This window comes from Gossypium raimondii, chromosome 5 (assembly GCF_025698545.1).
Source record: "Gossypium raimondii isolate GPD5lz chromosome 5, ASM2569854v1, whole genome shotgun sequence".
Lineage (NCBI taxonomy): Eukaryota > Viridiplantae > Streptophyta > Magnoliopsida > Malvales > Malvaceae > Gossypium > Gossypium raimondii.
In genome coordinates, this window is record NC_068569.1 from 4,547,221 (window position 1) to 4,570,440 (window position 23,220).

A 23,220-nucleotide genomic window follows, 5' to 3' on the forward strand; every position below is an offset into this window, starting at 1 on the left:
TTATCCAAATTATGGATTTAAAAAAAAAAAACAAAATTAAAGTAATTTAAATCAATTAGTTTTAAAAACAAAATTATTGTAATTAAAATCATAGGACTCATGGAACCTTCACCTTCAGTTATCAGTTCTGTTTTTTTTTTTTTCTTTGTAATTTGATAATACCAAACCAAAAAAAAAAAATCTTGTAAGAAAAACAACTACTATTTTAATTATTGGGGTAATCTCTAAAGACGCACTTTATTCATGTACTTAACGACTCAAAAGATGTCTTTTAGTGGGCCTAACATGGCTCTCAAAATCAAATCAGTGTGAGTTTTTATGGTATTTAATAAAAGGAAAGGTCCTTTGATGGGAAATTTAAAGGAAAAAGGATTCATGGCCCACTAAATCTTAGGTTAATATTTGGATTATGAATAGAGTTTTTTTTTATTTTATAATTAGTATTAAAAAATAATATATTTTATTATATCTCTATAGTTAATTTTTAATTTTATTTATAAAATCTAAAACTTCATTAATATTAATATACTAAATATTTTTCCATAAATCTCACCTATAACAATGGATGGATGACAAATTAGTTTATCATAACAATACAGTGGGTCAGTGTTACTTTCATGAGTTGGCTAGTAATAATAATTTGTTTTTTAAAGATAATTGCATTATTATTAACAATAAAGTTTATACTAAATATAATAATTAATGGTTATTTTCTGTGAATTCGATCGAAAATATTAATTTGTCTAATATAATAATTTTAAAGAGTGATTTTAAGTCATTTATTAGGAAAATCCTTCTAATTTATTATATCATTTTATCAATGATCACCAGCCATTTTAGAAGAATAAGACATCATGCAAGAAATTGTATCACGTAATATTAAAGGATAAATTTTATGTTAAAAACATCAAAAAAATTTTGAGAATGGGGAAATGTTCATAATTCGAATTTTAGTAGATTTTTTATTAAAAATATATTACAATTTAAGAATAAAGTAAAATTATAAAGATTAAAATTCAAAATATAAATGACAAGGAAAAAAAAAACAAATATGGCTCCATTTGTCATTACCCATTGGGATATCCATTCGTCATTACCGATAGCGATAATAAGGGAATGGGGTGAGAATAGATAATGTTAAATCTATTGTTGCACTTTGTTCCACTATTATCACCTTTATAGATGTAGAATGCATTCATTCCCGACCCACATCACTAAACTTTTGCTAGTTATCTTTAATTCTTTCAATATTTTTAAAATCAAGTAAGTATTTAAATATATTCCTTTAAATATATATATTTAAACATAAAATATATTATTTTTTCGTATTACATTTTACACTTTTAATAGTTTATATATATAAAGACAAAATGATAATTTTGTCATCCCTAATTCTCCATCCTACTTTTGTTTTATTTATTTTTAACTTGTATATTGCTTTTCATAATTAAATAAAACTTCTTTTTGTTTCTCACATTATATTTTTCGAGAAGTGCATAAAATTACAAATTAATATTTAATATTTAATGTAATGATAGTGTAGAATTTTATATTTTGTCAGCAAATCAAATGATGTTACATAATTTAATTTAATTTTAAATTTTTAAATGATGAAAAAACTCTAAATGAATAATCAATTTAACTTCTAATTATTGTTTTCTATAGGATATTGTTTTATCCATTTATTGTATAATGATTTTTTAATCATTAAGTTTTTTATAGTATATAACATTATAGACAGTGTGATGCATAAAATATAAATTCAAATTATAAAAATAAAATAATGATGAAAATTTTACGAATTTTAATTAGTATTTTTATGTTAATTTTAAGGCTCATATTTGGAGTTATGACTGTTTCTTCCAATGACGTATTTTTAAGATTGGAATCCTATTCTTCTCTTTAAAGTGTAATATATACCTTACTTCCAATTTATAATTTTATAACACAAATGGAACTACAAAGCCACTGGCAGTGGGCAGTGCCTACCAAAAAGCAGCAAAATTAGATTGGCATTGCATTGCAAGGAAACTCCACGTGGTTTCAAATTCAAGCTTGGATTCCAAGCATTCTCCTTTCACTGATGTGTGTTACAATTTTACAAACTACCTTTGAGCATTTCTCACGCGTCAGTCTCCAACCACAACCACTGCTAACTCTATTTAAACCATGCCATAGGGAAGCAGCAGGTTTAGCTGTTGTGGCCCCTGATAACGAGGGACGTCGGATGGTTGCGGGCTGCTCTAATAGTTCCTACCCCCGGTACTTTAGCGGCAGAGGCCCATGCCATCTGATTGGCAGGAGAGCTAACAATGAGTGATCCGTGAGTTTGATTGCCTGAATTTGATCACGGCTTTGCAAGAATCAGTCGCAATACCTTGGGAGGTTGAGGCCATTATCCACTCAAATCGGCAAGACCTTTCCTTTTGTATTATTATATCTTTTGTGCATTCCGGCGTCACTGTAAGCAGATTGGGTGGCAAAAGCCCTACCGCCCTTGTAATCGGGTGGAATGTGCTCCCCGAAGTCTTGTTAGTCAAAAAAAAAAAAAAAAAAGATGAACTTTAGAATGGAAAATATCCCGTCTTTAAAAGATCAACTTATAAGGCTTTCCTTCTTCGACACCTGTCCAAGGATTTTTTTCATTATAAAATAAATGATTAAATTTCAATTATGGTCCCTTTATTTTATTTGATTACATAAAAATTATTAAATTTCAATTCTGATTCCTATACTACACTCAAATTTAAGATTTAATCTTCATACTTTATATATTTACATAATTGGGTACCTCAATTCTGTCATCACACGTCCTTTTCTTTTCTTTTTCCTATAAGATACCGGTAAAATTTTAGTATTGATCACTCTACTTTTTAAAATTTTAAGATTTAGTCTATATTTTAATTTGACATAATTTGGTCATCTACTTTATCAATGACATTAGTTGGTTTAAATAATTAGCATCCTTAACTATTACAGTTAAAATGTTGTTGTGAATATTTCTTAAAAACACCTTTTAACACATACAAAAAAATTTATTTCAAGATGATAAGTACACCTATCTAACACACACACAAAATTTATTTCGGTATGATAAGTTTGGAATAAGTTTTTTTAAGAGAAACTTTGACCTAAACATCTTGATCGAAATAAACTATTTAAGCTAACTAAAAGTAGAAAAATCAAATTATGTCAAAATATAATATAAGTATTAAATCATAATTTTAAACACAATAAAGGGACCATAATCATAATTTGACTTACTACAATAATTTATGATTTGATTTAATAAAAAGAATTTGACTTTTATATAAATATTTTAATTAACATAAAGATGATTACAATCATAGATAAATATATATTACAATTTTAATAAGCATTTAATAAATAATTATGATATAATTATAATTAAAAATTGAACTAAACATTTTAGTTTTGATTAATAACCATACGGTGATGGAATTTAAATCTGAATTAAATAGCATTACTAATAAAATTATATCTGTCTAGAACTAATGCCTCAAACTTAAGACAATCCGTAACCTAAAAATTTCAAATATCTCAATCACACGTATGGCATGAGATAGACTTGATAAAATGTTGTTATCAAACTCTAATATATTAGGGTGTTTAAACGGTCGGTTCGATTAATATTTTAACTGAATTATTATTAATTGAATTATTCAAAATGTAAAAATCTTTATCCGTTAATCGAATTGAAATATTTTGATTAATTTAGTGGGTTAATTAAATTAACCGAAATTTATATATTTTTGTCTTTCGATATAAAACATATAAAAATATATTGCTAATGTTCATTTTCTTTTATTTAATAGTTCAAACAACTTTAAATGGAGATTAAAACAATAAACAAGACATTGGAAACACTACTTAAGTTTTAAAAACAACAAATATTTTAGTTAATTGGTTAATTACCCGGTTTCGAATTGAATTAATCGGTAACTGAAATTCTAAAAAATCATTAGCTCACCTCTGATCGAACTAAATTCAGCCACCGATCAATTAGCTGAATTAAATCGATTCGATCGATTAATTCGATTAAAACTAAACTATGAACACCCCTACAACATACAATTCTTAAAATACATATATATATATATATACTAGTTTTTTAAAATTTTAAAAAAATAATTGTAGGTCAACTATCAATAAATTTGAAAAAATATAAAAAGCCATGAAATTAAAATATTTTAAATCCAACTATTCAAATTATTTTTTATAAATTGAGCCACATTTAATTATTATTTTTGAATAATTTATTTTAGGCATATTCTCAACATTAAAAACAAACATAAATGTTTGTGTTTGATTATGGCCCCAGTAGCTGCATGATTGGAACCGAAATAAGGCCCAACTAAAGCCACAGCTTCCTCCATTTCCTAATTATATATTCTTAGCAATCGCCACTACCCATTATCCGCTCCTTTATTCTCGTCACTAATAAATTATTTCATCAATAATTTTTTAATTTTTATAAATACATATTTTTCAAAAGTGAAACATATTATGTTATTTTAATTTAAAGCGATTTTAAATTTATTATAATTTTTATAAGAAAAGCCCAAAATCAAAAACTTTCCATTCCCTCCAAATCAGTCACCGTTCACTCTCTTTTACTTTGATTTTTATTTCCGCTGTCTCATTTCATTTTCTCCTTCTTCAGCCCAGAAAATTGATCTCAAGCCAATGCGAATGGTGTTTAAGTTAAAGCCCCTGCTTTTGTCTCCTTTCTCTAAATCCAAACCTTCGCCTCCTTTACGCATCGCCGACGTGCTTTTACTTCAAGATCACGAAGAAGACAGCCTCCTTCTCATGGACGGTTCGCGCCGTATCGCTGCTCGCTTGCTCTCTGCTCTTAAGCGTGGGAAGGTGGCGAAGCGGGTTATTGGTGACGAAAGTAAGGAAGATGACGTTGCGCCGCCTGATCACGAAACCGATGCTCCTGATTTCTCATCCGGTAACAATAAAAGTTTCCTGTTGTTTATATTTTGGCTTTTGAAATTTCAAATTCTAATGTTTTTTATTTATTTAAAAAAGCAGAAATATGTGGGAAGGAATCAAACTTTAACGTAGGAGTAGGGTGTTGTTTGCTCCATCTTATTGCTGAGAGTAAAAATGAACTTCAAAAGATGAAGGAATTGAAGATCCAAATGGAGCATGTTCTTCAAAATGTTAAAGAGGGACTGCTAAATACAGACATACTAGTTTGTAAGAATCTTGAATCAAACGATGGGGATGGGGTCGACGAAAGTTTGGGTTTTAACAGCAACCTTACATCAAATAAAGTATTGTTTGATCAGTCGTCGAATTGTGATGATGCACCAAAAGACGCTTGTTTAGAAGGAATGGATAGACTTGAAGCAGAACTTGAAGTTGAGTTAGAACGTTTACTTCTCCATTTGGATTCAGGAAAATCCTCCACAATCCCACCTGAGAAAACCATCGAGGTACGGAGAAAACGTGGAAAGTCTTAATTTTGATTCAGACTTAAACATTTTGTTGTTTCTATTCAAAGAAAGATAAAGAAATACGTTTAGATAATAAGTCGTGTTAGTAGTTTATATAGAACATTTAGGTTAGAATTTGAAATCTTTACAAATTCCCCAGATATGTTAAATGATGTTGTGTGCAACCATACACAGGAGAACACTGTTAACACCACTTCAGTGAGAAGCTACAGTATTAGTAATGCTGAAGTAATCGACCCTACAATTGAGGCAGAGGAAGAAGACCGTCCGGACTCACATGGCGGGGTTCCTCCATGTGAACTGGAGAGGAAATTGCATGAATTGCTGGAAACAAGGCAGGAACAACAGATAAGAGAGCTAGAAGCTGCTTTGGAAACCGCAAGGCAAGAGCTCCGTGAAAAGGAACGAGAGATTTCTTGGTGGAAAGAAACCGCACATCTTATGTTAAAGCATGTTAAACAACCTTCAGGACTTAATTTCCAGTACGTTCGACATGCTCACCAACAGAAGTGAGAAAAAAAGAATTGTAATGCAGCTGATCCCCATCATGTATTACGTGTAATTGGTGGGTTTTAAATATGAGTTGCTTCTCAATATTTAGATGATTGGTTTGAAAATGTAATAACAAGTGAGAAATGAATACACGGATTCAAGGGAAATATATATAGCTCGTCAATGGATCGCTTATCATATAAAACTGGTTGGTTCTATATTTACATGTAATATTACAGAGTCCTCCTTCCTTTGCTTTAGATTACAGAATTTGTTATAGCTATCTAAGGGAGGGGATGTTTCGTTGCAATTTATCCAAGGCCGAAACATCTTTATTAGTGGAGTATCAAATTAGAAATCCCAATTGTTGATAAGATTTTATGCAGTGATGGCAACTACACAAGGTTACTAACCATATCGCTGTCCGTTGCCTTTTCTGATTGGAAGAAGATATGACAGATATGAACACTGTATCTTGCAACCATGCTAAGCCCGAGACCCATCAGCCTATAACTTGCACGTCTTTCTTAAAGGTGATTATATATGAATGTAGATGTGCGTATCAAACTTTTGGGCTGTCGTTGACTTGTCGTGGCTTCAATTACTCCTGGTCATGGGAGAAATAGTTGGTTGGTATTGATGAGTGAGAGCTATTAATTTCAGAAAAATCTTCGGATAATTAAGAGGAAAAAAGGGAGAGAAAAAACAATTATTTGCCAACGTATTACCATCTATTAATGTTTGGGTTCTTCCTTCTTTTGACCAAACATGGATGTGTCAGTGGTAATTGTGTTAATTCTCGTGCGTTGGACATGTTGGATTAGTGAAGTCGAAATGGTAAAAGCAGAGTCCGATGTTAGCGATAGATTGACACTGGAATCGGTGAGGGATTCGTTGATAAGGCAAGAGGATAGCATTGTTTTCAGTCTGATAGAGAGAGCCAAGTTTCCTTTAAATGCTCCAACCTACGACCCTTCCTACTTTTCAATGCCCGGCTCTTACGGTTCTTTGGTTGAGTTGGTTGTTAAACAAACAGAGGCCGTCCAAGCTAAGGTATATTCTTTTCATCTTTCAATTATCCCAATAATGTTTGCAGAGGCCAAGTGGAGGGGCAGGCCGGCCAGTCTTCTCGAAAGATTTTAGAGCTCTATATTTCTAAATAAACCATGTTTACAGTAGGCCTCCTATTTATTTTAAAATACCTTATTAAAATATCAATTTAATTATTTATTCTACTTTTTAATCAATCAAATAATCAAGTCATGGTCCAGCTCGTGTACGTACTGCTAATTTGGTAGAAACCATGGCAATAGAATTATGGATAATGGAACTTGTTTAGACATTGAGTAGAAATCCAACCTATATATGAACGTGTTATAGGCCGGTAGATATGAAAATCCCGAGGAACATCCATTCTTCCCAGATGATTTACCACCGTCGCAGGTTCCACCTCACAAGTATCCTCGGGTAATAATTTATTCTTTCAAGCCTAGTACCTGCGTGTCCTTTTTCCGGATTTCTTTAATACCGGAAGCAAATTCAATTAAAATTAAACCTGATCCCAAGACCACAGGTTTTGAATCCCGCGGCAGTGTTCGTTAACGTAAATAAGAAGATATGGGATGTATATTTCAACAAGCTGCTTCCATTGTTTGTCGCTCCCGGTGATGACGGAAACTATGCATCAACAGCTGCTCGTGATCTTGAGTGCTTACAGGTAAGAATCTCCCGTAATTGTTCTCTTTCTTATCTGTGTGATACGAAGGCAGTGACACTAAAATATGTTGTTATTCCCTTTAGGTCCTATCTAGAAGAATACATTACGGAAAACTTGTGGCTGAAGTCAAATTCAGAGATGAATGGAAGCACTATGAACCTGCAATTCGTGCTCGGGTACTTTCATTTCATAGCTATAATGCCACCAATGATGCATATATGAAATCAGTAGTATACTTTTTTTGGTGAAGATGATCACTTTTGAATTCTCTTGCATGGAATTTTAGGATAAAAAAACTCTGATGGATTTATTGACGGCTCCGGCTGTGGAAAAAGCAGTAAAGAAGAGGGTGGCGAAGAAGGCAAGTATATTTGGGCAGGAAGTGAAGGTAGGTGATGATAGTGATGAGAATAAAGGGAAGTACAAGGTGGATCCAGCTGTTGTTTCCAGATTCTATGGAGACTGGATCATTCCCCTAACAAAGGATGTTGAAGTCCAGTACCTCCTCCATCGCCTTGACTGAAACCTTGGTCATGTATCAGTTTCAGTCAAGGGTTCACAATTATAATACAGAATAAAATGTATTCTGTCAAATTCTGCTTTGATTATTATGTCTAGATCTACTCCAATGTAATATGCACGCATCTTTTCACAACACCCTCAAGCCGTTTTGAATCAGTTCTCCATAAAAACATACGGAACAAGATCTGGTCTTACTTGAAAAATCACAAACAAAACAACTCTTTCTAATCTCTGCGTCCCTACTTAAAGTTCTATGTATAACTGATAACAACATAAAAATATGGGATGTTATTTCCATAAATGAAAAGAACATGATCAACCAAAAATTGTCTGCTACCAAAAACTGATAGCTTCCCCTACAAAGAGATCTTTCCTTAGATGTAAGGTTCTCTTAGTGAAGTTGGCAGCACCAGTTCAGGCTCTAATTCCCCGAGTGGCGTAAAGTAGTACTCAACCATGTCTTTGCTAACCTCTTCCAGGCTTGCGGGGTACCACTGTGAATTTGTTAGATACAAAAATCATAGGAGTAAGATTATATGAATGGATGGTGGGATTAAAATCCCGTCACTTTAACGTAGGCCTTTCGATTATGTACTAGTATAAAAGTACATGAACACAGACAATGGAGTCAAAAAAAAGAGAATACCTTGGGAGCAAAATCCTTGTCCACTAACCTAGCCCGAACACCCTGTAGAGACAGTCCGATTACATTGACAAGAACAATGATTCAGGAAGTGCTCTCTATGTGAACAAGAACCGCCCATACCTCAGTGAAATCATTAGAGACCGATTTGGAGATCCAGGCAAGGGAAATCCGATATTCACGTGCCAGACACTGATCAAGTGATTGAAATCTACCTTCTCGTATCTAGCAAAAAGCAACTGACATAAGCCATTGATAGTGAACATGGTATTTAAAGCACTTGGACATTGTTAACCTACGGATCTTAGAGTAACTTTCAAGCTCAACGGTGAGGCTTCTTTCATTTTTCTCAGCACTGTCTTGCACCAATCATCATAAGCTCCAGCTGCTTCATTTTCCTGAGATATCAAAGTCTTTAACTGACTGCCCAGGAACTTGGAAAATGTAGGCGAGGGCCTACATGCACATGCACACACATCTGCATATAATTATGCTTACCAGAGAATCAATAATTTCCTCAACAGTGTCATGGCTGAAACATTTATCAATTGTGTCAATCCTGAAACAAAAACACAAGATAAGAGAAGACAAAATCTATCAGGAAAAACAATGATTCTTACAAATAAAATTAAGCAGTCGAGATATAAAATCTGTTTCTAAGTTCTACAATAACCACAAAAAAAGAGGTTACCTGCGAAGAATGCTGCTCCTATCGGGATAAACAAGGTCACCATATTGTGCAAGAGAAGAATCTATGACAGCTGGATCATCATTCATCAAGTTGCCGAGACGTTCTTCAATCCAAGCAAGTCTCTATAGGGGCAGTTTGTTCAAATAAGTTGAGAAAAGAGGAAAGGAGGAAAAGCACAATAAGAAGCAGAAGAAAAAACAAACAGCATTTAAGCAATAGTGGGTAGCAAGGCCACAGGCAATCATTTCAACACCATTAAGCTTGTCTCCTGTTAGAGCTAAGTATTCCCCTGCAGGAAAAAATAAACATGTATTGTTAAAATAAACTGGAATATGTGGCCAAGATATGCAAGCAAGTAATCTGGAGAAATGAACAAATTCTTATATTTTAATAACTAGAAAAGTATACAAATAAGTCACGCATATTGATGAAGTCAGTTATGCATTGAAAAAATCGATAAAATGGCAGGTCAATACCTAAGTAACCAGGTAGGCGAGAAAGATAAAATGAAGCCCCTGCATCAGGATGGAACCCCAGTTGAGTCTCTGGATGAGAAAAAACCTGAAAATGTTAAGCAAAGGTAAGGAAAGGCAATTTAAGTCCATACACTAGAAAGGTTAAAAAGGAGGGCAAGGGGAGAGAACTGTTTGCCTCATTATCAATCCTCATTCTACAAGGAAAGGAAAAAACATTCTTATTGCACGGGCATAGAAGTTCAATCCCCACATATCATGTGCATGCCACTCATAAGAAGCAAGATGGATACATTAACGATAATTTGGACAATGCACAAATTCTAACATAAGATTTCTTTATAATGTTGTGGCACGACATACAGTTTTATCAGTCACTAATCTAAACATCCCTGGCAAAGAAATTCCACCTCCACACCCCATTGTTATACCATCGAAGATTGCCACCTGTATATATGGTCAGTGATTATAGTCAGAAGCCTCATTTGCGGTTACCAAAGAAAGTCAGAAGCAGTTCACAAAGACATCAATCACTTAAGGTTGAATTCTCACATGCGGCTTCAAATATGTTCCTTGTAGGTATACAAACTTATATAGCGTCTCAAAAAACCTTTTACATTCATAAACTTTCCCTGCACAAAGTTTAATCAGGTGAAACATGAATCACATACTCTAGTTATGCAAGCTATAAAGTAACTTAATAAAAAAGAAATTGCATTGCATGTGATAATAATGTGTCAAGTGATAATAATGTGTCAAGTGACAGCAAAACATGGCTAGGAACATGCAATAATCATGTTTGTAAAATCCTTGGCCAAAAAAGTTCTGATTTCAAAATTCAAATTGGTCATGATGGATATCATAGTTAAGATGTCATTATTGAATTGCTTTCTCAAACTGGAAAGCTCTAAATTGACTAATCAAATAACTAAACGACATTGATAGCTGACTAACCTTCATTAAGTAAGCGATGGAGAGCAACAGTATCAACCCCAGAACAGAAAGCCCTGCCATTGCCCTTTAGTAAATTCAAGACAACAACTCAGACGCCAATGAAAATAAAAACTGAAATGTCAGGGCATGAAGAAATACCATTGACAGGAATATCTGAAAAAGCAAACGACATGTTTGTTCATGTAAATGAGTGTTGTAACCTAACTATGCAATATGATACCTTCATTAAGACAAAACCAATATCAGGGTTTTCTTCCCATGATTCATACAATCTCTTCAGCCGAGCTGCCTATAAAATTAAAAAAAAATGAAAAAAGGTCTTAAATCTATTAGCTACTTCAGCATAAGGGTCAAGAGGAGAAGTTGAAGTTATCAATTTTAAAATTAGAAGTTTAGAACCAAAAGGAGAGAGAGCAAAATTAAACCATCGAGGCGGTAAGTGCATTGAGAGCAGAAGGTCTGTTGAGAATTGCTGCTCTTGATTTAGCTCTTCCTTCCACTAAAACCTGAAACATTTCACGCACAAATAAGCAATCTTTTTATTTAATTAAAAGAAAAGCATTTTGGTTTTCCATTTTTAGCTGAAAAACAACAAATTTAAGCACAAAGACATACTTGACACACGAATCACGGGAAGATCACCCAAAAAAATTGACTAAAAAGTTATGACATACAGAAGAAAAATAAAAACCCAGAAAGTAGACAATTATCTTCAAAGACCTGGTCCTCGAAATCATCATATAGAGCATAGTTGGGCTGAGCAGAGAGACATCTTTGATGAGAGAGGATCCCAAGTCTTTGAAATGAATGCCTAGCTTTTAATACAGCCTTCACTCTCTGCATCTTTGCTTTGCCCTCTCTATCTCGCTTGCTTTCACTTTTAACGTTTCTTTAGGAGAACGAAGCTTTTTCGCCTTAGCTAGCTCGCCTCGCCTCGCCTCGCCTCCCACACAGTGTTTCCCTTAAACGATGTCCAGCGTCACTGTGGGTTTTTGCATCAAGAATTCATCCTAGCCGTTCGGTTCGGCTATCGACTACTTTTAGTCAAACTGTCAGGGCTTTTCTGGCCCAAAGATGAGCTCCGTACATTTTAAAGCCCACATAGTAACGGGCATGAATTCCAAATTATTTAACAGGCTTGTATATGAGAAAGAAAAAAAACCTAGTTCCAAAAGCTTACGAAAATAATTGTGCCATTTACCAATTGCTCGGGCCATGGCCTATTCATTCCCATCCCATTATTGGGTCTCGAGTATTACACACAAACAAATAACCCAAGAGCGCGGTGCCAAACAATGGGACAAAAGTATAAACAGAAAATTGTCTCACTGGACAATTTGGTAAAAGGCTATTAAGTTTCACTAAAAATGTAGTCCGCTTGATACCATAATGGATGATCATACAATTAGATAGAAGATTTTCGTAAGAGAAGGACCCAAAAAACTGATATTACATTATTATTTTCCCCCCAGCTGACCACCATTTTAGAATACTTCAAACATCACAACCACCCCCATCGGCCATCATAAACTACAACCTTTTTTTACACTAGTAATAGTTTCTGAATCGTCCTTGTCTACGAAATAGAATGCCTCCTGTGTTTGGCAGATGAAGCCGCGGACTTGGTATCCCCTGGAACCATCGAGGTCGGGCTTTGCGAACTTCCAGAGGTCTCGGAACTTTTGTTCTCCCCATGCCCTTTTCCCACAACCCACAACTTGTCAAATATTCTTCTTGATCGAGATGGCAGCAGCTGCATCCCACTTTTACTGTTTCTGCTATCCTTCTTCAAAAATTTACCATTTTTGGGGAATTCACCCTCTTTTATCTTGGTCTGATTCATCTGTTTCTTGATGGAGTTGCAATCTTCAGCTGCAGTTTTTTCCCATTCTTCCTCAGTGTTCGTAGTGGAACGGGAAGCATCGCGGGGATTGTTATTAAGTGATTGAACTCCTGCTGAAGCTCTAACCTGTTCAAAGAACAGAACTTGAACTACAACCCGAAGTGGAAGTCTATCGTTCTGTGCAGCATGCATTGACGCATCCATTGTCAACTTCTTCACATCCATCAGACTACACAGTTCCTTTCTTTCAGCCTTCGTCAAGCTCAGATGCTCCTGCAGATGTAATAACCAGGAATATTACAAATAACCAAATCACATACATTACCATGTACTAAGGACACTTCTAAATAAACACAATTTCAATGGAATAGTTCACCCTTGGCACACAAGTCATACCATGTACTGCCAAAGCAGCAACAGATTTGAGCTTATGAAATGGGATAACATATAATCCTAAAGTCTGGAAGATCAATGGAACTGGCATCCATAATTCAAAAGCCTACCTTGAGGTACATGTCAATGGCTTTATAGAGTCCATCATGAACCGGTCTGGCAAACTCAGGGATAGACCGTGCCAAGTCAATGAAACTGGCAAGGGAAAGATTCGGGTCGCGTGCAATTTCTTCAAGATACCCATCAATCACTTTACCAACACTCAACAATGATCCATGCCCTAGAACAAAATCAGTACATCCCACATCATTCTTTCCAAGATCCAAATCTTGACTGCACTTCTCATTGATCATACACTGATTCACAATAGAATGCACCATCCCAACATCATAAATGGTTGTTTGGGGAGACCGTGCTGGGATTAATAAATCCTTGACAGAAGCTTCATCCAACTTTAAACTTATCCTATTCATTAAATCTTCCCTCGCTGAATCATCCACCCCAACCAAAATGGCAACTTTCAACAGCTTCAGCAAGAAACTACATGAACAACTCACACCCTTATCCGAAGGCAATAAGCATACAATTGTTTCCACCAATAATTTGTTTCTCCAGGAATGTACATCAGAAATCAAGGCATCAACAGAATCTGGCAACCATCTGACAGCGTAAGTTTTGAGTGCCTCACCGATGATTGCACCATCCATTCTTCCCTTTGATTTTACAGCAGTCATGACTCGTTTGTACAGAAAAATCTCTAGCTCACATATGTCTTCAACCCACCAATCCTTTGGAACAGATTCAATCTTCTCTTGGTATTTCATACCACCCTTGACTATTATTTCAGGGGCTGATAACTTCCGGTTATACGTGTAGGACCAAGTGACGTTTGCAGGATCCACAGAGGTTTTAGATGCAATGGAATCAATGCACCTTCCAACAATCTTCAGGTTTTCAGACCATGGTAGAAGAGACTTGGTGGTTTGTAGAACAATGATGGAATCTTTCCAGCTACGTAATATGCTAGAGTTGATGAATACTTCAATTTTGAAAATCAGGTTACCTCGATCAACATCCTCGGTCATCTCTAAGTATTCAGCCGCACAACGAGCAGCCACAACATTGTAAGCATTTAAAGTAACGGTCATTCCATAGCAGAATTTCGCACAAATTTCAAAAGCTTTCGGTCCTCCAGGAAAATCAACCATATCAATTTCATTAGAGTTCTCTTCACTAGCCTTCAGAACTAGCTTTTGCAATCGATTGCTCTTAGACATTAGAGGAAACTGCAAAGAGACATTAAGACCTCAACCATAATTAACAATTAAGAGAAAAATAGGTGCTCTCCACAGGCAGAGCATACCTTTTTCAGGAAGAAATAAAAGCCACTTGAATAGCTGATTGAAGAAATACATATAAAATTTCTTAAGTTCTAATAGAATGAATATAAAAAAAACCAATATGGCCCAAAGCACCAAAGTTAGGATAGAGATTCATAATTTACACATACATGCACATAAAGAAGCATTAAAAATTAGAACAGATTGAGCATACCTTGTGAAGGTGAAATTTCACTTCACCAACAATGATGGTGACATCTGTTGCCAAATCAGATATGACATACCTGCATCAACAAATATTCTCTGTTTAATCCCAAATATAACAAAACTTCAAGCTAAATAACTGAAAGAACAACAAAAAACATACAAAAGAAACTACATCCAATGCTGGATTGAAAGTTTCAAAATTTAGATGCCAAATGACCATATAATTAAGGATTAAATGAGGTTTTATGATTTCTGTAATTTGCTATTTAACTATTGCACAAACTGATTACTTATGACCACTGTACTCCAGCCATACTAGAAGCCTGAACATAATTGTTATTTGTTTCACAACCGCTAATCCATAGAAAGATCTTGGGGGTAACCACTAACCATAATGGAAGAAACCATTTACTGGGATCTTATTAAATCCGGCATTCAAAGAATGTATCCAGAGCACTCAAGACTATATCACTCCTACTGGATATGCCCTTAGCAACACAATGATTCCGTGATTCGTTTATGACAAGTTGCTTTCAGGGGAAGAGACTTTTGGAAATGTTATGATGTAAAGTACAAGCTCGTTCCTTGTTGGGAGATCTGGGAAATGCCCGAATGTTAGGTGAAATATGCTATTGTTTACAACAAGAGATTTCATACAATACGATGACTGAAGGCCTGCACCCCCCAATATGCCTTTCCCACATTTGGACCACCAACTCATGGGGTTCAACAGTTGGACCACTCCCAGATACTCATCTCCTTTTTCACTCTTCAGTCCCCTTCCCTCCACTAAAACCAAACAATGAAAAGGATAATAATTGTAATGAAAACCACCCATGTGGTTAATCTGTCACCAAGACAAAGCAAAATCAAGAGGAAAAGAAAGTTTACATGCTAAAGTTATGACTTTTCCCCGATGGTATGATTAACCGCAAAAAGTTATCTTTTTCTAAAGCTATATTTTTTAAAAAGAACAATCATAACATAATTTACAGTAAGAGCACACAGAAGACTAATAAAACAAAGTATAATAAGGTATACATATTCAGTAAAAAAATCCATAGAAACTAGAGTTGATGAACTTGCAGCTCATAAACCGTACGGACTATTATGCAAAACATAAGCAACAGAGAGAAAACACCAACTCCGATAGTTAAAACATGTCAGGAGCAGACAGCATAACGGGAAAACAAAAATGAGAGGCGAAACTAAATCAAACCCTGATAGAAGAATGTTAAGAAACAGCTCAAAAACATCAAAAAGATTATATTGGAATTTTGCAAAGAAAAGAATGCTGGTAGTGAAACCTTTCTTACCGGATGCATTTGCCATCAGCTTGGAAGGTGTCAGGTTTCGAGCCAAGCTTCATAAACTTCATTTTGTTCTTTTTTTCTCGAAAATAAACCTTAGAGAGGAGAAGAAACGACAGGTGAACACTCTCGAAACAAACTCAAGAAGCGACGCCTAAGTTCCTTGTGGTTGTAAGATGCCCATACATGAATGATACTATGTACCAACGGCAAAGTTTCTTTCTTTCTTTCTCTCTCAGCTGAACAAGAGTAAAATCCAAACCAGACCAGAAACCGAGGTTCAAAGAGAAATTTTAGGCTTTCAAAGAAAAAGGAAAGAAAATATATATATCTTTTTCACTACACTAGAATTCTAAAGAAGAAAACATGCAAACGAGACAGCAAGAAGCCAATGAGAGAGCATTAATAAACATTTGACTAAGACGAGGAATACCAACAGCCCTTCCTTCGTTATCCTCTTCAACCTTTATTCGAACACGTACGCTGTTCTCAGCCCATTTTCCCAGTTTCCCCCACTTTATGATAACATTGATGACGTTTATACAAAATTCACTAACCAAACCAAATGGTCCAAAATCCCAAGCCAAAGACAAATAAAGGTAAAGAAGAAGCAAAACACAAGTGTGGCGTAAGAGAGAGAGAGAAAAGAGACAATACTATGAAGCTTATAAATAGAAGAAGAAAGTAAGAAACAAAGCTAACAAGTTAGAAGAAAGATGAGAGAGTAAAAGAGACGAGCTAAAAATCTTTGGGGTAAGGAGTCATGTGTATGAATGATGGGGCTGTTTATATCAGCTACATCATATCAATAAATTCTCGCCGCCTTTGCCTTTAAAATCAGAATTCTTTTTTGGGGTCTAAATTGCTATTAAAATCAACATGATCCGGTGAATAAAATCAAAAGATCTTTTCTCTCTCCTTTTGCACTGGCGCAAATCTCGATGAATCTCTCTCTCTTTTATACCATGGTAAAGAGAAGACTAATATATTATTTGTAGCTGTGTGCGTGATCAATGGTGGTCAGCTTCCAGTCTGACGAGCTTGTCTCTCCAATCCAATCCTTTTAATCCTTCCTCTTCCTTCCAATATTTTCTTTGCCCTTTCTTCGCTTCATTTGCAAATAAGGGAAAATTTTATAGAAGAAATAGGGAGTAGGGAGACTGTCATACAGGGTGGCACTTTTTATCGAGCTTCCCTTTTTTTCTTAATGCCGTTAAAGCACGCCATCTTTGGTTTTACTGTTTTACCCTCGGTTTCCTTGTTTTATTTACTTTCTCTTGCCACTGTCTTGTTGTTGCCTTGTCTTTTGACCTTTTTCTCGAGCCAGCGCTTTTTGTTTTCGTTTTTCATTTCGGATCGGATATGTTCCTATGGCATAAGTTTCAGAGTGTCGTTTGGTGTAGCACACTGGAAATTCAACACGTGTCGTGAAGAGGTTTCTATAGTATTTATGCTCATTTGTAATAGTTAATTATAAAGTTTTTTAAACGAATTTATAGTTGAATTGTTCGTAATTAATTCATTCGATTAATTGACTTATATCAATTTGTGAATTAACTATTTTTTATTGCTTCCAATATTAGTATGAAACCAATCCAATCTAATTTTAAAAACATTAATTTTTCTTTTTCGATTGTATTTCTTGGAAATTACTTGCTATTTTGCTAATTAATTAACCAAAGAATGGTCGTTAAGAATGGCAAGAAGCATGACTTTTCTTCCAAACTCATTTTTTATCAATAGAGATTTAACTCTAATAATTAAAGTGTGAAATGAAAAATTATATATAACTTTTGATTTTATATAATTTTATATATAAAATTTTGATTTGATTCAATTTTGTAAATTACATTATTTCATGTTTATATATTGCATACATAAATAATTATATTTATCCAATATAAAAATAAATTAATGTATTTATTTCTTTAGATGTACATGATTAAATCAAAAGTAAAGTTTCAAGTATATATTTGAACTACAATTAGAGTTTCAGTATATATAATTACACCAAATTAAAATTCATGTATACAACTCCACATTAAATCAAATTAAATGCATAATTTTAAGATTTATCCTAAAAAATTAATCAAATCCTTTGAAATTGATTAAAACAAATGAATTATTTCAAATTCTTGATTTCACTCGTGAATATTACAAAATTAAAAGGCGAGCAATAGTTTAACTATCATTTGTAAAATGATGCATAGTTCAAACTATGACATTAATGATGGTAATCGATGATTATGTTTGTTATTCTTAATTTTAATTTGTCATGATGTATATTTCTTAAACCACTAACTTAAACAAATAGCATTATGCTATTTAAAATGATTGTGTATATGCATTAAAAATGATGATTTAATTTATGACAATTACATGTAAAATATGATTAATAATTTAAGTTTAAAAAAGCCCTAAAAAACACAGGTTAGCATAAGCCATAGATTAATACAATAACAAATAGTTTAATAAAATACAAAACAAAGTTACGCAGAAAATATAAAATGAAGATAAAAGTGGAATTTTATCACCGATTCGATATTAAAATTTACTTCAATTTATCAGTTAAATTTTAATTTAATTAACATTAAAATTGTAGTTAATACCTAAGAACATAAGTTTAAATATACTAAATTACGTTATTTTTCTATTTATAAATTAGAATAAACTATTTTGCCAAAAAAATAATTATAATCAAAATCTAATAAAATTTATGAATGGTATTAAGCAATCACTAATAATTACATCATATCCCCACCGCAATCAAACTATGCTAACAGTAAATTTCGATCATGAGAGTGGCTTTTAAAAACCCCTTTCGCATAGATGATACACGAAATGAATTCCCGACCTTCTTCCCCATCATTGCAAAAATAAAAAAATAAATTCAACTTTCATATAAAACATGATAGACTACTAACATCATAGTAGATTTAAACATTTTCAAATTTTGGTTTTAGTTGTGTATTTAATACTTGTATTTTAATTTAATCAAATTTAGTTTTGTGTTTTTTAAATTTTAAAATTTTAGTCCTAATTAAATGGTAGTAGTTAAATATATTTGGTTAAATATGTCATTAGTTTTATATTATGTGTAAAGTTATAGATTTAGTTAATGTTCTCTAACTAGATCTTTCATAGTCACTCTATTTTTGAGTTTCAAATTTCAGATTAATGCAAATTAACGATAACTGATTTTTTGTGAGTAATATGTGGAAATAATAAGTTAACATGGCATTACACATGCGATAATATATTTGACGATCAAATTGTGAAAATAATAAAACTTAATGAATTTAATAGTTACCATTTAGATAGGACTAAATTTTCCAATTCTAGAAGTTAAGAATTGAAAATAACCAAATTAAAGTGTAGATATTAAATCCACAACCTACACAAAGCGCGGAGTCTAATAGCATAATTTAACATTTAAAAAAACAAAGCAAGCTTTTATTTATGTATATGCATACTTTCACTCGATATTATCCGACGAATCTCTTTTGCTATAAAAATTATTGTGAGATCGGACTGAGCGATTGGACAAATCATGTTCTTACAAGATCAACAAGAAAGTTTAGAAAGTTGTGTGGCAATTCAAGATTCTTAACAAGTTAAAACTTATTCTTTGGAAGTGTTCCACTAATGCAAATCCTAATAGATATGGCTTATGGAAAAGAAATTGTGCTCCTAATCCTCTATGTGAATTGTGCAATCAAGTTGAGGAAACTATGTAACACATTGTCCTTGGTTGTCACCGGATAAGAGTCATTTGATTCGAAGCTTGCTACGGTTTGAGGCTACAATGGGAGAACATTAATACTTTTGACCAGTGATTGTTACAAGCAGTGGAGAATCTATCAAATAACACAACAGGGGAGCAAGTAATGCTTAAGGTTGTTTATACATTACGGTGCATTTGGAAAGCTAGATGTGAGAAAGTTATACAAGGAAAGGAAATTGATGTGTGGAGTACTACTAGAAAGATTCATTTTGCTATCAAGGAATGGTCTGATGCGAATGCTCAATATAAGCTCGGTCATTCTCAAGACATGCTAGATTTGGAAATTAGAGGCTGGGAGAAACTTGAAGAGTCTTGGTTAAAAATAAATTGTGATTCAGCTTTTGATGTTGATACTAAAGACACTGGTATATGAGTTGTTTGAAATAGTGAGGGGCTACCAGTGGATGGAACTGGAAAGCATGTGCAAGCTGATAGTCCAAAGGTTGCGGAAGCACTAGCACTTAAAATGAGTGCAGACTTAGCAAAAACAAAAAGGTTTTCAAGAGATAATCTTTGAAACAAATCTGAAAATTACGATGGATGAGATCAAAATAAATAATTTAAACAAAAAACGGAAATTAGATCCAATTTTAAGAAGATTTAAGGAATGATCGACACTATACTTGATGTAAAGCTCAAATTGGTGAAAAAAGTTGCCAATAATGCAGCAAATTGAGTGGTCAAACACTTCAAAAAGGAGATGAGTTTGACACGATGGATTGTTTGTCCTCCATCTTCTCTGGTTTACATGTTGGACAAGGATGGGCTCTCTACTTCTCTTAAATAACTTTTATTGCCCAATTACTTATCTCTCTACTATTATCTAGGTGTTCTTTACGTATTTAGTTAATGGTTGTGTTGTCAAGTTTTGGTGTTATTATGAGTTGTAAAACCTTAAATCTTTTAGAAAAAATTGTAAAACAATTGAAGACAAAAGATGAAAACAAAATCAAAATCATAATTAAAAAAAGAAAGATTTAAGAGATGTCACAAAATATTCACGAAAGCAAATTGAATATATAAAGAAGTTTTATAGACAAATTTTATTTTATTCCAAATATACAAATTAATTTCAATATTATCATAGCAAAGTGTAAATCTTACTACTTTAAATTTGAAAAATCCATTCTAAGAATTAAATGCAGTAGGTATAAAATATTTAATAGTAGTTAGTAGTATTTATTGAAAGATATAAATGGGAACTCAGCATTGGGAAATTAAAGGATTGAATTTTAAGTTGATGTGTTTGGTCAGAAATTTAAGTTGATATGTTGGTTTGTCGAGGTGCAATCCAGAAGAGTTGATGAAAAAAATCAAATTATTTTATTAATAAAAAAAGAAGAAAAGAAGAAGAAATCATTATTTCATGTAAAGATAGATGAAAATTCACGTGAATACAAATTAAGATCAGACGTGATAAAATGTTAACAAATTACTTAAATCAAATAATAAAATAAAATTTATTATTATCATTTGCTACTATTATTATTGTTACTTGAAAATATTCAGAGAAGTATAATTCTCACTGCGCTTAAATCCCAAGGAAACTGATGATAGCAACCTATGTTGGGTTGCATTATTAAAAAGTAGAAATGGCGAATCATGGCCGGTTGTACTAATAATAATCGAAATGTTTGTTCATGCAAACACCATTGGACTGCAATTCTACATCGAAATGGAATTTTAATTAATGGTCACCGACCAGTTTCCACTCTAACTTTATCCTATGATTATTTTACTATTTTAATAGTTTTAGAATCTAGTTAAACTAGTAGTACTCTTAGCCTTTACCAACTCCATATCCTGCTAGTAAATGCCTTTAAAAATTAGAAAACATATATTTTTATACAATAAAAATTATTTAAATTTTATCATAAATATTTTTAAATGATTAATCCTTCAAAGTGTCATTTTGAAACATTTTCAAAATACTTATAAAATGTTTCAATAATTATAATTGAAAAGTTATGAGTGACCCAAAAGTTATATCTCTCAATTATTAATCAATAGTTGTTGCTAGTCACTATGTATAATAATGAGTTATATCTCTTGTTACCAAGAATTATATCATTTAATTATTAACAAATAATAATCATTCAAATGGACATCTATTATTATTAAAAGATGTGACTATTCATTGGATAATTATGTCTCTCGAAGAGACATAAGAATTCTTATAAAGAGGAGTCAAATTTTATTTATTTGATATGCCAAAAACACATCAAATTTTTATTTTTATTTTTCTCCATCTTCTAAAATCCCTAGATTGTTCTTTATAAAAATTGATACTCTTGCTATGCTCCGTTCAATACTTAGTGGATTGTTTTCGTCAGTATAAAATAGTGACAGTCATTAAACTTCATTTGTCAGTAACTCTTTTACACACCAAAATATAAATTAAAACGAATAAAATCTTTACTTTGATACATACCATAAAACCTTCACTAATTTTTCATAATTTTATTCATTCTCACCCAACAAAAATAAACACTTATTTTTTTCGCCTATGTATTGCTCAAAGGAACGTTTTTCCTAATTTCCATTTTCTTTATATAAATTACAAATGAAAGCGAATAACTGAGATTCAAATAAAATTTCTCATAATTTTAATTATACAATTAATGATTTATTTGAATGATTGCCGTAAAGTGTAGACCCTTCAACTGTATTATTTTATCACATATCATCATTGATTTTCTTTTCAAATAAATTATAAAATGCGATATTTATTGTCAACTAAATTGACTGCTGTATATTACTATTAACTGAAGATTGATTTATTGAAAATTGGTTTCAGTCAAAGGTCGTTTGCATTATAAACAAAGCATTTTTCATTTATTTATTAAAGTTAGAGAGACAAGTTTGGTAAATCCAAAGGCGCGGTTGACTCATATCTTTCTTATCCTACTTGTGTCCACAAATTGTCATCACTCAATCTAACATTAGAAGAGAGGTGATTATTTCTGATTGCTAAACTATAAATAAATGGTTTGAGTTTAATTTTCAAAGCCTAAACTCTTATAAATTTAAAAATATATATTTAAATTTATTTTTAATTAAACTCGTTATTTTTTTAATAAAAGTAATTTTGATTTTAAAGTTTGTTATTAGAATAAATTACTCAAACCGACATGTCATTTATACCAAGTAGGGAAGGGGAGGGGACCTGGCTTTTCTTATTGTTTTACAAGTGCAATAACTCCTCTGCTATTAATTGGGTGATTAATTACATTACATGGACCAAAGCCCCTTTCAGTCTTTCTTCATCCTTTCTAGAGACAGCTGCCCCATCATTATTACGTTGTACCATTCAACTTCATCTGTACTGATTGAACCTTTACATCACACATTTAATTAATTGG

The 23,220-nt window shown here is 32.9% G+C and overlaps 4 protein-coding genes across 6 annotated transcripts; 2 read left to right on the forward strand and 2 right to left on the reverse strand.

The window, feature by feature from the left end:
- Nucleotides 1-4,491: 4,491 nt before the first annotated feature.
- LOC105768159 (protein POLAR LOCALIZATION DURING ASYMMETRIC DIVISION AND REDISTRIBUTION) lies at nt 4,492-6,186 on the forward strand. Of its 2 annotated transcripts, none has more exons than XM_012587929.2 (3): nt 4,492-4,978; nt 5,059-5,468; nt 5,664-6,186. In XM_012587929.2, exons 1-3 carry the CDS (start codon nt 4,708-4,710, stop codon nt 6,000-6,002), a joined length of 1,020 nt encoding a protein of 339 aa, XP_012443383.1. In that variant the 5' UTR covers nt 4,492-4,707; the 3' UTR covers nt 6,003-6,186. The 2 variants fall into 2 exon arrangements, with proteins under 2 accessions (XP_012443383.1, XP_012443384.1); XM_012587930.2 differs by having other exon boundaries at nt 4,497-4,978; nt 5,062-5,468.
- Nucleotides 6,187-6,559: 373 nt separating this feature from the next.
- On the forward strand, nt 6,560-8,355 carry LOC105768160 (chorismate mutase 2). Its single transcript, XM_012587932.2, has 5 exons — nt 6,560-7,034; nt 7,362-7,448; nt 7,555-7,698; nt 7,782-7,874; nt 7,985-8,355. The coding sequence occupies exons 1-5, from the start codon at nt 6,750-6,752 to the stop codon at nt 8,219-8,221; spliced, it is 846 nt and encodes a 281-aa protein (XP_012443386.1). The 5' UTR covers nt 6,560-6,749; the 3' UTR covers nt 8,222-8,355.
- Nucleotides 8,345-11,985, reverse strand: LOC105768158 (3-hydroxyisobutyryl-CoA hydrolase-like protein 2, mitochondrial). 2 transcript variants are annotated; one of them, XM_012587925.2, is made up of 14 exons: nt 11,702-11,985; nt 11,407-11,487; nt 11,202-11,270; nt 10,982-11,045; nt 10,580-10,659; nt 10,391-10,474; nt 10,031-10,115; nt 9,758-9,843; nt 9,555-9,676; nt 9,362-9,422; nt 9,163-9,261; nt 8,987-9,088; nt 8,867-8,908; nt 8,345-8,714 (listed from the first exon to the last, which is right to left on the reverse strand). In XM_012587925.2, exons 1-14 carry the CDS (start codon nt 11,822-11,824, stop codon nt 8,595-8,597), a joined length of 1,218 nt encoding a protein of 405 aa, XP_012443379.1. In that variant the 5' UTR covers nt 11,825-11,985; the 3' UTR covers nt 8,345-8,594. The 2 variants fall into 2 exon arrangements, with proteins under 2 accessions (XP_012443379.1, XP_012443380.1); XM_012587926.2 differs by having other exon boundaries at nt 11,656-11,781.
- A 305-nt stretch (nt 11,986-12,290) lies between these two features.
- LOC105768157 (BTB/POZ domain-containing protein NPY1) lies at nt 12,291-17,231 on the reverse strand. Its single transcript, XM_012587923.2, has 5 exons — nt 16,508-17,231; nt 16,081-16,313; nt 14,772-14,841; nt 13,328-14,503; nt 12,291-13,097 (listed from the first exon to the last, which is right to left on the reverse strand). The coding sequence occupies exons 2-5, from the start codon at nt 16,140-16,142 to the stop codon at nt 12,558-12,560; spliced, it is 1,848 nt and encodes a 615-aa protein (XP_012443377.1). The 5' UTR covers nt 16,143-16,313; nt 16,508-17,231; the 3' UTR covers nt 12,291-12,557.
- Nucleotides 17,232-23,220: the final 5,989 nt, after the last annotated feature.